Here is a 15,535-nt window from a genome sequence, read left to right on the forward strand (position 1 = left end):
CAAATCCAGCAGCAAATATGTTTCTTTGGAACCAGAGATGGAGATAGACAGGAGCCCTTGAGATTGGCCGGCGTGAAGCTCAATGTTCAATCATGAGGACTGAGCTCAAGGATGGTTCCGAGTTGGACAGTGGAATAGGGTAGACATTTTCAACAAGCTGATAGCTGACAAGCTTATACTGTTTGTGGAATAACGTCGTTGGCATTTAGCCTCGCAGGAGCCGTGCATCTACCATCATTCAACTTCAAAAGAGGAAAAGGAGTGAATGGTGTGTATCGGCCTTCATTGAAACATATCCGGCACGCAGTTGATTAAAGACAGAGGTAGGTTTTAGCCCACTCCCCAGTTTCCGGCTTCTTCAGAACAATACAAGGTTACTGGTTCTGACCAAATAATACCCCATGCTTCAGTGAATGACTGGCTGATCTTAGTCTACGGCCGTAATTGCAGTCAACTGATTCTGACCATGCCGATTCCTTCAACTGTCGCGGTACTGGCGCACGAACTCATGAAGCTGCACAAGGGAGTCGTGTCCCACTTTCTGCATGTACGCAGAGCTTTTGTCTCCTGAAATGGCAACTTGAACGATCTTCCTCGCCGCCCAGCAGAGCTCGCTATTGAACCGGATCATACCAACTTTCTCGAATGCGGCAGGGTCCATGCGGCCCCGGATGGTTTCCCACATGGTTTCCCATCTGGATACGGCACGCAGAAGGGCCTGGGCGCTTGTGGGTAATATTCCCATGAGATTGGCGGAGAGGACCATGCCACTGATCCCTGGTTTATGTCAGTTCCTCGAAGTGTCAAGAGATTAAACGATGTTCAAAGGAACTGCACCCACCAAAAATCAAGACTTGCAAATCGAGGCCGTTGATATCCTGGAAGGGGAAGCTGCCTATGCCGCTCCAAGTGTCGCGCATCAGCGCATCGATGCAATGTTTGACCGAAGATATCCGTCTTGAACCGTCGAGCCCGAGAGCGTGTGCCGCCTCGAAGTATTCAGTCGGACTTTTCGCGTCCCAGAGCTCCAGTGGGCTTGGAAGGTCGCATGTCAACTCGGCGGGCGTCATCAACGGCGGGGAGTTGAACATGCCACTCTGCTGCCAGTCTCCCAGTGCCGTCCATATGGCCAGTCTGCGAGGATATCAGCGACGAGAATCTACAACTTTGGTTTGAGCGCAAAATACCTGATTTTCGTCTCGTTGAGGACAAAGTCTTCGTACTGAAAGATCGGCGCATGCCTGACCTGAGCCAGCCCCAGACACCTCACGGCAGAGACGAGGACCGGTAGGCGCTGAGTCCGGTTCTTTCTGCGTGACGAAATATCGTTTCTGAAGAACTGAACGCAATGGATCATGAGGGCGGCCTGAAACGTCTCCTGAACCTCAATGGTGAACTCGGGGGCTGATCCGGGCGGCATCAATCTGGCCAAGCCGCGGAATATATACTCCTCGGCAAGACTCAGGAAACCGCGGGCAGCGAGAACGTCATCACTTGGTGGTGATCTCAATGACCCGGAAAGTCCAACGGCCAGGAGCAAGAGTTTGTTGGTCCGTTCAGTGCCAAAATCCGGCCGGTGAACGATGGGGAAGTCGAGGTGGCTGACTCGGAAGTACGTTGCTGCAAAGCTGCACAGATTTTCCGCCGAGAACACCGACTCTGCGGTTTCTAGACTGAAGGAGCCATCATACCACGGATCAATTTCTCTGAGGTTGTTATGAACATCATGTAAATCAGACACGATATCAGCGGCGCGAGAGCTCCAACTCTCGGGTTCAAACGGGGAGGCCGTGGTGCTGGGCAGTGTGTCTGTCGAAAGGGTTTCTAGGGACTGAAAGTCCATAAACTCGGGGGCGAAGCTAGATGCAAAGCCATATGGAAGGAAGGTAAAGTCTTCGTCGATCAGCGTGCCGGGAGGATATTGAGGGGGGGTGGGTCTCATGCTAGGATCAGTGCCTTCGCCCTCAGTTCTGGAGGCCGCCTCGTTGGCCAGAAACTCGAGAATGTTATCCGAGTTCGGGTTTGTCAGACCCAAAAGGAAGGCAACGGTGATCTTGGTGCGGTCTTTGTCATTGTTGGGGACGCCAACTGTTGTACCAGTTGAGAATGAGGAGGGGGCAGAGCCTGCGCCAATGGTGACCGATGATGATGTTGCTTCCTCTAGCCTGCGATACGTGCAGGGTAACTTTCGAGAGACGCATCGCTCACAGGGATCAGACGTGTCGCATGACTGCTTGCTGTGGAAGCAGGCGTCACATGCGCGGGGCTTCTGGCCTCGCTTCAGATTTGGAAGTGTCTCTTGGTCGTGTTTATTAGGACAGTGTACCGTGTGTTTTCGGCAGACATCACTGTATAATGATGAGCGAGTTGTCTAGTGCTGATATCATTCGGCACTGGGGATGGACCGTTACATACCGTCTGGCAAATGCTTTTTCGCAATAAAGACATTTGTAGCGAGCTATCTGAATATCTACAGCTTGTGAGCATAATGGGCGAGCACAGGCCTAGCTCGATCAATAGATCGACAAAAAAAAAAGGTCAAATGACAGAACCAGATGGGGGTGTTCGTGACAAGGGCAAGCCTTCTCCAATATATGGAAAATGAGGATAAATGAAATCGGGACTGACGACAGTAATACTTGTAAACTGATTGCACAGTTTTCTACATAGAAATACAAAAACCCAACAATGCAAGAGAAACATGAGAGCGTTGGCCAAGACACAAAAAGCGGAAGGAAACCGCCATTACACTCACGAGTAGACTCATGCCGACGCAAATGGGCGCTCCTCTGATACTGCTTTCCGCATATGGCACAGGTGTGCCGATCAACGGAAGAATCGGACATTTAGGGGTTCTTCCGGGTCAGCCGACTGCTTGGGGGAGGGGGTCATTCGTCCGTCAAATCGATGGAATGGGATTAGGATGACTTCATACGGTTGGTCGCTAGTGGGTTTGGATGGCAGGACGGATGGAGTGGTGAAGTTGGTGGGTTTTGTCCGAGGATTGATTCTCGTCCGAAACGATGCGGACGTCCCGAGACCCACTTTGTCCGTATTGCTCCGTCATTCAAGGATCTTGACCGGATAAACCTTGCGCCGGATGGCCCCACAGCCAGCAGCAGCGACCACTCGGTGGGTTGACGCATTACTCCTGTCCGAGCCCCAAAATTAAACGCTCTAACCGGATTTGAAGGAAAAAGCCCAGCATGTAAGTCGGTGCAGTCGTTGTCAGCATGTTCCAGACAGCTTCGTCCGCCGAATAGACGGATGAGTCTTCACAAGCTTGGTATACCTATCCATAATAATGGAATCACCCTCTGGTATTTCAGACATGTTCTCCGTGAAGTTTTCTTCGTCCTGACCTAGAGCCTCTTTCTGTTACACTCCTTTCCCTGATCTGGGCCCATAACTTCCGCTCCTCCACCTTTCTTAAGCCTCCAGAAAGCGATATTCCTGGCCAAACCCCATTTAATCGACCTTGCGTGTGAGCACAGTTATTACGACTCTGTGTAACGAACTATTTTCGAAGGAATGTCTCTAAGAGCAGCACCCAGGTGTGAGTACCCCGGGCGTCAGAACATGTTTACGTCCTCAATTGAGACGATGTCGACTCCCATCTTACGTCCGTCTAGTTTCGGCTCAGCTTCATCGTTTGGCGTCTCGACCATCAACAATCAGGAGTATCGGCATTTCACCAACCCATTTCCAGCCAGTAGAAAAGCGCTCCAAGTCGACTACGACAAACGGAAGCCTCGTTGCGAAAGACAGTCTGCCATTCGAGAGCAGAATTGTTAACGAACCATCAAATCCTGTCGAATATGCACTGTAAGACACCAAAGGTTATCCAACTCCACTTTTCCATCATGGCTGACATGTCTCCATCCAGGACCACGATCGATAAGGTTGTTAATTGGGCACGCCAAGGTTCTTTTTGGCCTCTGTCTTTTGGTCTCGCCTGCTGCAGTATCGAGATGATGCACGTCTCCATGCCCCGATACGATCAAGACCGTCTCGGAATCATCTTCCGAGCATCGCCTCGACAGGCCGACGTGATGATTGTGGCGGGAACAGTGACAAACAAAATGGCGCCCGCCCTTCGTCAGGTTTATGACCAGATGCCGGACCCGAAGTGGGTGATCAGCATGGGCAGTTGCGCCAACGGAGGTGGCTACTACCACTATAGCTACTCGGTGGTGAGGGGCGTGAATCGTATCGTACCCGTCGATATCTATGTGCCCGGCTGCCCTCCAACAGCCGAAGCCCTGCTGCACGCCGTGTTTCTGCTCCAGGCCAAGCAGAGGCGAACCAAAATTACGAGAATGTGGTATCGAAAGTAGCTCATCAATGACTTCGCGCCTGTGTCGGTTCTTTTCATTTCGTTGTTGACTCAACGCGAAGCTGCCTACTCTTCTTGAAACTATGTATGAAGCCTTGCCACGTTCCTTCTCGGCCACTGGGCCAAATCCCACAGTCTTGGGTTACCTTTTAAATGAAATTCAATGCAATCGAACAACTGCTCCGACCATTTTTCTAAGAACCAAAAGTGAGGTTGGATGGTGCTTAGTAATAGTGCAAAGTACGAAAGTAACACCATGGCGTACGGGCTGCCGGCCTGGATATCCGCAATGATGCTGCTGGGAACCGCATAAGGATAAAAGAATAGCATGCCCACCTCGGGATTATCCCCAGCGAGTACCAGAAGGACAGCAGCTTTTCGCAGCTCTGACACAGCTAACTCGTAATCTCGCCGACTGCCCTCGGGTAACTCTCTTCGGAAAAGAACGGTCAAGCGATGAAGACGGTCGAAAATGTCTTTTGGGAGAGGCGAGTCGTTCGAAAATACATCGCGGCTATAGTTTCAAAGTCAATCATCTCTCACCGCTCTCAAAAGTACGCCAGATTAAGGGGACGTACTCAAAGTCCTTGCTGTTCTCTTCAACAATCCAGATTCCGTGCGACAACGGCGCGAATTGCGTCTCCCGAATCTCTGCTTGGCAAGGTAATAGGACGCTGCGAAATCCGCGGAGCAAAACAAAGAGCTTTAGAACTTCCGACACCGTGCCGAGTGCTGGTTCTCCGTTGCTGTGAGCAGCCAAAGCGCAGACATAGAGAATAATGGTGGAGGAGAAACAGAACGAGGGCTTCCAGTTTGTGTCCCCGATATAGAACAGAGCGGAACGGAAGCCCCCCAGACCGCGAGTCTGGTAGTATGCTGCAATATCGAGGTATTTTTCCCGTTGGAGGGGCAGCAGATGGGCTTTGTGTATTGCAGCCACAGCTAGGATGCCGTCCAGCACGAACGGATGTTCGTAACCCATCTCTGGCACCACCGTACGCCAGACATTCTGCATATCAGAGCGGAGAGCTAGCGTGTTTGCTGTGGAGACGGAGTAATGGTGCATCAGCTCCATGCTGCACGCCCATCTCTTGGTCGCAAATGGTGACAGCGGCAAAAGACCCTCTTCGACATGGTCGCCGAGTTTGAAAAGACTTGGAGGCGATCCCGAGACTCCATCAAACGTTAGGACATGACCCGGCGGCGCCACCGGTGGAGACTTTACTGGACTCGTGGCATTGTGAGTGCGCGAGGCCAAGTAAATGCAACGGGAACCTCGGCGTGTGCAGTCGAGGCAAGCTGGGCGCGACTCGTCACACTGCAACGCCAGATTAGATTCAGTCTTGCCCGAACGCTTCGGAGTGCGGCTATGGAAGACATTTGGAACCCGCAGTCATAGGTTTTCGCATGCATACCTTGACCTTCCTCCGCCGGCACTCCGTGCACCCATAGCGGGACTTCGTGTGAGATCGCCGCGTCACCATTTGCGTGCGTATTCCTCTTGCGGAAGGAGGCGAAGGAGCGTCTTCGGATTCTTTCGTAAAATCCTAGGGGCATAAGCGACGAATGCGAAGCACTGATTGAAGAGCGAGGAGGATTTCGCGGACAGTGAGACGTGCCAGCGAAGCAAAGAGGGTAACATGGGGTCCATGAGGGTGGGCTTTAGAGTATTAAAAGCCTAGCGAGCAGATCGGCTAAGCGAAAGCGAGTAAGAGAGAGCGAACACGCGTTTAGGAAAGGCTAGAGTTTAATTAATGGGTCTGACCAGTAAATCCCCGAGAATGACTCGACGCAGCAGAAACCGGAGGGACAGTCGTTCTCCTACGACGAGTCCGGCAATTCACTCCATTGCTGCCGCACTTCGGCAAAGTTTCATTCTACGCACACAGACCGGGATCTCCCCATCAAACTTGGGAGGTAGGCAATGTTGCAGGCTGTGTGAGTTCGAAACTTGGAATTATGCAATCGACACAGAAAGGACTTGAAGAGTCATTCGATGGCTTTCATTTGTTGCCTAAAACATATCGTACAAGCTTTCGAAGGCCGGCCTTCGGCTAGTGTTTTCAGATGCTATCTACTACAAAAAGACAAAATGCTACAGGTTGAGTAACATCATAGTCGCCCATGCATTTCCAATGCGACAGTAGAGGTCTCATTCGCAGTCAGTCTATCCTTTTAACTTGAATGGTGTATAACCAGGCTAGTTCAGATAACAAGGTTCATCCGAGCCCTAGACTTCTCGCCAAGGAGTACCTCGCCTCGAAGACAGACTCGAGGCCGTGGGCCCGACAGTTTCTGTAGATGCAACAATTCAATTCAGTATACACTCGCATATCAATGGGCATAGGGACTCACCGCTCCTGTCTCTAACAGCAGCACGCCATTGCCTCCAAAAGAAAACCATCATCCAACCAGTAATTTGCCTGAGACCCAGAGAATCAGCGCCCGTTTCGGATAATCTATGAAGAGTGAATTGTGGAAGAACTTACGAGATAATACTGGCGATACCAGACACACCAAAGAAGATCTGACAGTTACTGCTTCCCTTTTCAGCACCCGAAGTACACTGCTTGATGTTTGTTGCCATCCCGAGGATCATTATCATGGTCCACAGGACCGTTTCCATTGCGTTGATGATGCAGTACCATTTGGGACTTCCCCAGCGGAGATATCTGTCGACATTCTGGGTTGTAACTTGGTAGGCACCAAGAATCAGCGACAGCAATGACTACTCGTCAGTAATGATAACGAGGTTAGTATAGTTATGGCTCGAAGCAATGTCATTTCAGGCTTCGTCTAACCCACCATGACTAGCGCTAGGACATCAAATGCCGTCGTCTTTCTGCTAATTCTTACAGCGATAAGAATGAAGACTACAGTGGTGACCAAGTTCTGTGTCGCCTGCAGCGGTTTTTTGTATTGCGGTTTGATAAGCTGCATCTTTGAGTTTGTGGAAATGTAAACAGGATGGTTTTTGTACGTCTGTAAGCAGATTGTTGAATGAGAAGAAGCTTTCAGAAGAACAGAGAGAAAAAGTTGAAGGCGTGCCGTATTCTCTTTTAAATATCGTAGTCTACAGCGACGCAGTTTGTGATGTCTACGAACTAGCATACGCTCTAGTGATTAACTGCCTTTATATACTTAACAGATACAAGTCTTCTTCCGATACCAGACTGCTCTCAGCTTTGAAACGGGGACGTCATCGTGCAATGCGATTTCTCTCCAATGCATCAGGCGAACTTCCGAAGTCTCCGAAATACAATTGCGGCTCCTTAAAGTGCGACTTGATGTGGTCCTGCTCAGCACTTCGCCTCAATATTTATCAGCTTGCTCAGCCACGCAATAGCTGCTTGTAGCTAAGAAAGAGAGGGAGAAAGAGAGAGCGAAAGAGAGGATGATTCTACATGGGGAGTTCATGGAATCTCCGCTCTATCCTGGCAAGCCCTTGGCTCGGCTTTGACAGAGCTATGAAAATGTCCATAGTGAAGTATCCAAAGCATGTAGATCTTCTCACTGTCTTGTCTGGGTTCGATTAATTGGCGGCCGAGCTTGACCCACTACCTTTTCACTTGGTGTGTGTGTGGCCTCGTGGCCGTATTTCGTATTCGCTCCTAAGCGAGCGAATGATTCTTAGGCATGGTAAAGGATTCCTACATCGGTTGCTGTTCCAAAAGGCGGAAGTCCCTCACTAATATTTTGTGTATAGTACGGATAGATGGTAAGGGAAATTGGTGCCTAGCATTGCGTGCCACGCATGACTCCTCGGGAAGGCCATAAGTTTGCGAATACGGCGCAATACGAGGAAAGTGCAGCCAAAACAAGGCACATGTACTTCAAGGTTAACAAGCAACGACATGTCCGCTAATCTGCCCAGACACTGGCGGTCGAACCAGGCTATGTTGCGTATTTCCTATTGACTAAAACTCTGTGGATGAGATCTGCCTGGCTTCCGAGAGCGAGAGCTCCGGTAACCTGCGGGCCCGCTGGCTCCTACACTATCTGTAACTTGTCCCGTATCAACCTATGCAGAAATACGATAGCTTGTCATTTATGTATAAGTATCCAAACACATCTCCTCAGTTGCCGTTGTATGTCACAACTCTCACAACCTTTTGTCTACGCTTGCAAAATCATTTCTCGTATCGAACATAAGATGAACCGCACACTCTACGACAGGGCTCTGGACGAAATGTCTTCCAGACTCCCGGTTCTGTCATCTAGTCTGATCTTCCTCCTAGCTGCAGTGCTGGCACAACCCTTTTTCAAGGCCGATCCACTGGCACATATCCCTGTTGTCGGTAAAGGAGGCAAAGAGGCAAGGAGGAAGCAATATGTATCTGGCGGTGCGTGGGAGTTGTACGAGGAAGGATACAGAAAGGCAAGCTTTGAGTCTTCTTCCTGTACAGTTTTATCTCACAGCTGACAATTTATTAGTTCCAAGACGGCATTTTTCGTCTAGCTACAGCCTGCAGTCCGTAAAAGCTATAGTCTTCGTGGCATCAAGACGCTGATAAATAGCAGGGTCCGAAAGTATTGTCGTTGCTCCCAAATATATGCCGGAGCTGAGGCGGCTACCAGACGACATTCTTAGTTTCACAGAAGCTTCCAACGAAGTGAGTTTGCCATCCGAAGCCTGCTTTTCAGAGGACTTGATCTCAAACTTTTGTAGTCCCTCCAATCTGAGTACACGCATATGAATTCCGACGCCCCGGGTCTTCCGCAGATCGTCAAGTCTATGCTCACACCTGCACTCGGTAAGCTGACGTACCAGACTTGGACTCCGAAGTTCCTAACCAAGTTTGGCAGTGAGACTGAACCCTATTATCTCAACGGAAGTCGCCGAGACAATGGCATCGGAGCTTCCACAGTCAGGCGAGTGGGAAGAGGTTGACATTAACCAGAAGCTGTTACGCATCGTGGCTATTGTCTCTGGCAGAATCTTTGTGGGCCCCGAACTCTGTCGCAACGAGACATACATTGATTCTGCCATCAACTACACCATAGACGTTATGGTCGCCGTTTACATGATTGGACTCGTGCCTGTATGGCTCCGTCCTTTTCTCGCGCCCCGTCTCCCGTTCGTCAAGAAATTGGAAAAGCGGATCCAGGAAGCCGATGACTTTTTGCGCCCAGTGGTCAAAGAGCGAAGAACAGCTATGCAAGACCCTAGCCTTGCATCACATGACGATATGTTACAGTGGATTATCAACTCCGAAATCAAACGGGGAAATGTTGACGACAAGGCTGTTGCGAAGTTGCAGCTGAGCGTGAGTATGGCCGCTATCCATACGACAACTCTCACCGCCCTCAATGCGTTAGTAACTGCCCTTTTTTTTTTTTGCTTTTTTTTTTTTTTTGCTTTAGTAGTTCCCCTGCTGACGTCAATAGTCTCTACACTCTTGCTGCTATGCCGCACTTGGTGCCTGAGCTTAGAGACGAGATACGTCAGGCTCTGAAGGACAACGATGGGGAGTTTGGCAGTCCTGCTTTGCAGAGCATGAAGAAGCTGGATAGTTTCCTCAAAGAAACCATGCGATGTTTTCCACTTAGTGCCGGTATGCTTAGCAATATGTAAGCGAAGGAAGGGGCTCTTCTGACTGACATTGATCCAGTCTCATTCCAACGCAAGGTTCTGAAGCCTTTCGCACTCTCAAATGGTCAAACCATCCCTGCCGGTGTCATTGTTGAGGTGCCGGCAGGAAGCATCGCAGCTGATGGTGCTATTTTCGACAACCCCGGCGAATTCGACCACTTGCGCTATTACAAGATGCGACAATCCAAAGGCAGCCAAGCCACCGGATCCGCAAAGGCAGAGGTTGTTGCTAACAGCCAGTTCGTCAGTGTCAGCGAGTCAAGCCTGACATTTGGGTACGGCCGGCACGCCTGCCCTGGGAGATTTTTTGCTGCCAACGAAATCAAGATGATTATGGCAAACATCTTGCTCCACTATGAGATCAGAAACCCCGATGGCGTGACGGAAAGACACAAGAATGTCCGGACTGGGTCACAGGTTCGTAGTCACCAAAGCCTCGCGATATTGATGGTATGCTGACGATAATTTCAGTTGAGCCCCGATCATACCAAAAGGGTGATGATCAAGAAGATACAAGGAGATATCTGATAGGGCGAAAGGGTGCAGGGTGCCGTTGATTGTGACAATCTTACGCGTGATGCCTGAGCTGAGACGAGCCTAGCTAGGGTGGCAAGACTGAGCATGTCGCTCTTCAATCTCGTTTGTCCGCCGAAGTCAGTCAAAGTAGCATTTAAAGTTAGGCAGCTTGATTTAGCATTTGCCAGGTTTGCGATATAGAAGCAAGAGCGTCAATTCAGAAGGTGTTAGAATGAAAGATTCCATACTAAAAGTGATCTAGGAGTTGTTAGATAAGATTCACTAATGACTCATCCTGTTATTTGGTGCCTATAAAAGTAGAGGGGAGAGCCTAGCTAGATTGTAAGGGGACGAAATTCGTCACAGGCGGCTCTCAAGCCATTAAGGGCTCAAAGATAGATCCCCTGTAGGTGTTCCTCTATTGAATGCCTTACGCTCCAAAATCTTCCAATCCACTTCACCATCAACAACGACCTTGACAAGCTTGTCCTGATAATAACCCGACATCGTTGCACTCTTGCCTTCGTCTTTTCCTGTACGTGAAAGAACAGTGGTAACATAGCTTGTGGCTTCCGCTGTCTTCTCGCCCGTAATCTCGATGAGTTGCGTGGTCATACCGTGCTGTGTTTGGAATGGCCCAACCATGGCTTTGACTGTCGATTTGATTGCTGATATTCCGCTCAGGGTGCCGATAGGTGCCTGAAAAGTGATTTTGGCATCATCTAGAAAGGCTTTTGAGAAGGTGTCCCAATCTTCGAAATCTACGCCTATAGCGTAGCGTGCAAGAGTGTTGCGAATAAGTTCGTGGTCCGACGTAGCCATGCTGGAAATGCAAGTGTGGTATTTGTAAATGAAAGTTTCTTGCAAGCGTAGGAATAGATCAAGCGATTGTAACAGTTGTTCTTCTCAACAGGTTTCGCGTGAGACCCGTGGGTAGGATGAAAGGGATGCAACGCATTTATAAAGACAGGCAAGTCGGACACTGAGCGTGATCCGACCCGTCCGTTGCACTCCGAAGAATACAGCGTCGGGCAAATAACAGACCGAACAATAACGTGAAACAGCCAAGGTCCCTAATTACAAAGCAAATAACGGCATGCCGCCCCTAAACAGAGTAACTTTTGTAGGGGAATTAATTAAGCTTCAGCCCTGCATTGCCCACTATTAGTGCATCAGATGTGGAGCTGATGCACCCCCAGAATGCTTTAAGGTTTCTTCAATCGCCTGGGTCACTCGATTGTGTAAGCATGTAACAGCCAAGCAACAAGAAGATCCAGAGCTTGGTTTGCTTGTTGAAGAATTTTATAATCATGCACTTAGACAATATCCTAAAGGCAGTGGTAACGTTATTGTGTTGCTGGTCGAAACCCATGGTGGTGCCGTAGTCTGCACTAGTATAAGACAGCACAAGGAAACCCCGAGAACTAAAATCAAAAAGATAGTATAGTTGTCAAACTCGATCTGCCTCAAACCATCACATCACAAATTGCCTTCTAGTTGCCACTCAATTCCGTCGTCATGGAGCTCACAGCCTACCGCAGCTTGAAAACCTCTTCCGACTCTGGTGTCCTTGTAGTCACCTTCCATAATCCAGACTCTCCCGAGTACAATTTCTGGGGCCGAGACACTCAAGAAGAGCTCAAAGACCTTGTCAAGAAACTTGATGCTGATGACGAAACCAAAGTCGTCATTTTCAAGAGCGACGCTCCAAAGTTCTTTGTCGCCCATCTTGATGTCACGATCCTCGACGGGTCTGATCGTGAGTGTCGACTTGCTGTCTTATTCCACACTTCGTCCCAATGATTAACCGAATTCCAGCCATCTTCATTGAGGAATTTGCAGCCCTCCTGCACAGCATTACGACCCTTCGCCAGGTGACAATTGGTGCTATAGAAGGCAGGGCACGAGGGGCAGGATCCGAGTTTTTGGCGTCATTGGACATGCGATTCGCAACCAGGTCTCCGGAAACCCTCATTGCGCACCAGGAAATCTGCAATGGTCTGATCCCAGGCGGCGGTGCAAGCCAGTTTCTTACCCACTTGGTCGGTAGAGCACGCGCATTGGAGTATATCCTAACCGGCAAGGATATCAATGCAGCAGATGCCGAAAAAATTGGTTGGATCAACAAGTCGTTCGCGAATTCGGAAGAGATGTACGCCTACATCTCCCAGCAGACTTCTCGGCTTCGCCTGTTCCCCCTGACGGCCTTGCACGAGATCAAGAAGGCCGTCAACCGCCATTCGGTCCCGAGCCGCGAGGACATCGTTTCCGAGGGCACTGCGTTTCGTAGGCAGTACAGGGACCCCCAAACGCAGGCGGTATTGACCAAGACTTGGGAAGTACTGGCCTCAATTCCGCAAATGGAGGCAGAGCTGGACCTACCCAGCCTTGTCCCTCAGTTTTATGAGTAAAGACGGGTGAGCAACAGCGATTGGTGAATTTTGGCAATCTTATCACGAGGGATGCTGGTAAATGTGTTTCTTTAGTCGAGAATAGAAACATAAATAGCAGCTGCGCTTCGGCAAGATTTTGAGAGGTCGCTCACCAACTTCGGAGACTTTTTTGCCAGGCACCGGGTTCCACAACAATATTCAATGCTTTGGATGCTTTGCTTAGCTGCTCAAGTGCCTCAACATTTCGACTCGAGTCTTATATTGCAGCTGGTTGTTCATCTAGATCTGAAAACAAAGTATCCCGCTCATGTTGGTGCCATCATCGTCTTTTATCTTCGAGAAAACTTCAATAAAGGAGCCTGTCGTAAGTTACTTGTTGTATCTACTGCTAATGACTGCCGGAATGTGTAGTACTCATGAATTCATAGCATATAATCATTATTCGTCATACGGAATCAGTGTAACAAAGATGACTCGCCCTTTACCTCCATCCCAGACCAGTCGGCTTGATTTCTGTGTGTATTACTTGCCACAAAGCATAACTCAGAGCACAAGGACAAGGGAAGATTCTAAAAGCGAGCTTGAAGCAGAGCACTTGTTAAAAGATAGTCTGGCCGTGTAAATTGCTTCGGGTCTTTATCTGCAAGGCTAAACGTTTAACCCCATCAACACTAGTACATGAGAAGGCAGAAAATCAAATGAAACAGGAAGATCTGTGAGACCCAAACGCATTGTAATTATACTCTATTTCAGACAGGTGTGTTTCATTGTTCCTTAAATTTTGAAACATGACATCTATAACTAACGGAAATCTAGATGTCTTGGCCGACAGAAATGAAGCAGAGTGTATATGAAGTGAGTTCTAAGACATCGTTTACTCTCGGAAACAGTTAGACCTTGATAATGACTTTGCCAACATGCTTTCCAGCGCCAAGATAGTCGTACGCCTTCTGTGCTTCCTTGAGGGCAAAAACCTTGTCAACGAGGGCGCTCAGCTTGACATCCTTCTGTCCAATGAACTCGTTGAGCTTTCGATGGTCCTCAGTGGTCCCAACAACAACGCCCCTACAGGCCATCATTGTCAGTATTGAATGAAACGCACCACATACTAGACGGAATGTCTGAAAACTTACTGGATAGTGCCACGCTTGAACATCAGGTTCAGAAGGGTGCCTTCCTTCAACTTCTCGCCCATTCCCCCGAGAGCACCGACCAGGGAGATCACGCCCCTTTCAGCAAGGGACTCAACGCAGGAGGGAATGGACGAGTTACCGACAGTGTTGATAACGAGGTTTACCCCCTTGCCGCCAGTAAGTCTCTTGACCTCTTGAGCAATATCGGGGTGTTTCTTGTAGTTGATGCCTTTGATCAAGGGGCTAAGTTTCGTGTAGGAAGCAATCTTTTCGTCCGAAGAGGAGGTTACGATGACATGGACACCTGCAGCCACTAGGAGGTGCATTGCAAATGAACTGACTCCTCCGGTTCCTGTTTGCAGAATCCAGTGAGTATGAAGATACCAAAGTAGATAGAAAAACGCAGACTGAGCTTACCCTCGAGTAAAACAGTGCTCTTGTCGGTAAATCCTTGCAGTTGGTTGACAGCGTTGAATGCAGTAACACCGGCGCAAGGAATGGTGGCGGCCTATATGTTTGTTAGTTTGTTTGTTACCCAGAGAGGACTCCGGACACTTTTGATATCCAAAAGTTGTTGCAAGGCATTTGTAAGATAAGACGTTGTAACACACCTCTTCCCAGGACAGTTGTGCAGGCAGATGAACCAAGGTTCTGTCCTCAAACACGCCGTACTCGGTCAGGACACCGAGAGCGCCCCCGCCAAGCCCCACCGGGGGTGCGATGTCATCATCGGTGAAGCGGTTGTTGAAAAAGCTGGGAGACACGCGGTCACCAACTTTGAAGTCCTTGACGCCGGAGCCAATGGCGGCGACCTCTCCGGCAGCGTCAGACGCCGGGATGCCTTGGCTCAGGACTCCGTGCGGGTCAAGCCCGCGCTGCTGCATAACGTCGCGGAAGTTAAGTGAGATTGCGTGAATCTTGACCAGGACATCGGAAGCGCCTAATTCTGACGGGATGTTCTCGGTGGTAGGGACCAAAGCATAAGGCGCGGGCTCAGCAGAGCGACGCAATGAGGTGTAGGTCTTGGGAACAGACATGATTGAGTTTTTATGACTTTGAGAGTGTAATTTGTGCGGTGATGTATATTGTGGTAAGATAAGTTGCGACGGATAGCAATATGTGTCCCTAGCTTGCAAGACAAAGAACTTATATAACTTTGACTACCGATTAGGGAAACATAGACTTGTGTGTATTGAGATGACTGATAACGGCCGGATGGATATCCATTGAAGCCTGTGTGTCTGAAGTTGCTACTGGAAATTTGTCATCTCTACAGGTTCTCTTGGCACATTAGACAGCTGAACTTCACCAACGTTGGATACACTGCGTGTTGAGTTTTGAGAACATTGATTTGCAACTCGTCATTCCGTCTGTATGTCTGAATAACGTTGATAACGTTATTTTAACCTACATCGATGCGTAATAGGGGTGGGGCGCTCTTGTGCGCTTGGCCGATGGAGTTCTCAATCTACTGCAGCTCCGAAACCGAGACCGAGGATTCTTCTAGTACGGACTCGCTAACTCTGGCTTGTGCATTGTGGTTTGCTTTGTAATTTAGACTCCG

The 15,535-nt window shown here is 49.3% G+C and overlaps 7 protein-coding genes across 7 annotated transcripts; 3 read left to right on the top strand and 4 right to left on the bottom strand.

Annotated features, from left to right (window-relative positions):
- Positions 1–478: 478 nt before the first annotated feature.
- Positions 479–2,487, bottom strand: CH63R_03635 (Transcription factor; the record flags this gene model as incomplete). The annotated part of the gene is made up of 5 exons (XM_018298610.1): positions 479–777; positions 842–1,134; positions 1,188–2,165; positions 2,220–2,296; positions 2,416–2,487. 5 exons carry the CDS (start codon positions 2,485–2,487, stop codon positions 479–481), a joined length of 1,719 nt encoding a protein of 572 aa, XP_018159856.1.
- Positions 2,488–3,863: 1,376 nt separating this feature from the next.
- CH63R_03636 (NADH-quinone oxidoreductase) lies at positions 3,864–4,337 on the top strand (the record flags this gene model as incomplete). The annotated part of the gene is made up of 1 exon (XM_018298611.1): positions 3,864–4,337. One exon carries the CDS (start codon positions 3,864–3,866, stop codon positions 4,335–4,337), a length of 474 nt encoding a protein of 157 aa, XP_018159857.1.
- Positions 4,338–4,417: 80 nt separating this feature from the next.
- CH63R_03637 (C6 zinc finger protein) lies at positions 4,418–7,276 on the bottom strand (the record flags this gene model as incomplete). Its single annotated transcript, XM_018298612.1, has 7 exons — positions 4,418–4,850; positions 4,915–5,611; positions 5,752–5,996; positions 6,222–6,270; positions 6,692–6,759; positions 6,826–7,019; positions 7,142–7,276. 7 exons carry the CDS (start codon positions 7,274–7,276, stop codon positions 4,418–4,420), a joined length of 1,821 nt encoding a protein of 606 aa, XP_018159858.1.
- A 1,213-nt stretch (positions 7,277–8,489) lies between these two features.
- Positions 8,490–10,457, top strand: CH63R_03638 (Ent-kaurene oxidase; the record flags this gene model as incomplete). Its single annotated transcript, XM_018298613.1, has 7 exons — positions 8,490–8,679; positions 8,858–8,949; positions 9,006–9,090; positions 9,143–9,650; positions 9,725–9,891; positions 9,949–10,346; positions 10,401–10,457. The coding sequence occupies 7 exons, from the start codon at positions 8,490–8,492 to the stop codon at positions 10,455–10,457; spliced, it is 1,497 nt and encodes a 498-aa protein (XP_018159859.1).
- A 369-nt stretch (positions 10,458–10,826) lies between these two features.
- CH63R_03639 (uncharacterized protein) lies at positions 10,827–11,267 on the bottom strand (the record flags this gene model as incomplete). The annotated part of the gene is made up of 1 exon (XM_018298614.1): positions 10,827–11,267. The coding sequence occupies one exon, from the start codon at positions 11,265–11,267 to the stop codon at positions 10,827–10,829; it is 441 nt and encodes a 146-aa protein (XP_018159860.1).
- A 696-nt stretch (positions 11,268–11,963) lies between these two features.
- Positions 11,964–12,856, top strand: CH63R_03640 (Enoyl-CoA hydratase/isomerase; the record flags this gene model as incomplete). The annotated part of the gene is made up of 2 exons (XM_018298615.1): positions 11,964–12,204; positions 12,264–12,856. The coding sequence occupies 2 exons, from the start codon at positions 11,964–11,966 to the stop codon at positions 12,854–12,856; spliced, it is 834 nt and encodes a 277-aa protein (XP_018159861.1).
- An 872-nt stretch (positions 12,857–13,728) lies between these two features.
- On the bottom strand, positions 13,729–15,008 carry CH63R_03641 (Alcohol dehydrogenase zinc-binding domain-containing protein; the record flags this gene model as incomplete). Its single annotated transcript, XM_018298616.1, has 4 exons — positions 13,729–13,903; positions 13,972–14,323; positions 14,389–14,479; positions 14,583–15,008. 4 exons carry the CDS (start codon positions 15,006–15,008, stop codon positions 13,729–13,731), a joined length of 1,044 nt encoding a protein of 347 aa, XP_018159862.1.
- Positions 15,009–15,535: the final 527 nt, after the last annotated feature.

This window comes from Colletotrichum higginsianum, chromosome 3 (assembly GCF_001672515.1).
Source record: "Colletotrichum higginsianum IMI 349063 chromosome 3, whole genome shotgun sequence".
NCBI classification, from domain to species: Eukaryota; Fungi; Ascomycota; class Sordariomycetes; order Glomerellales; family Glomerellaceae; genus Colletotrichum; species Colletotrichum higginsianum.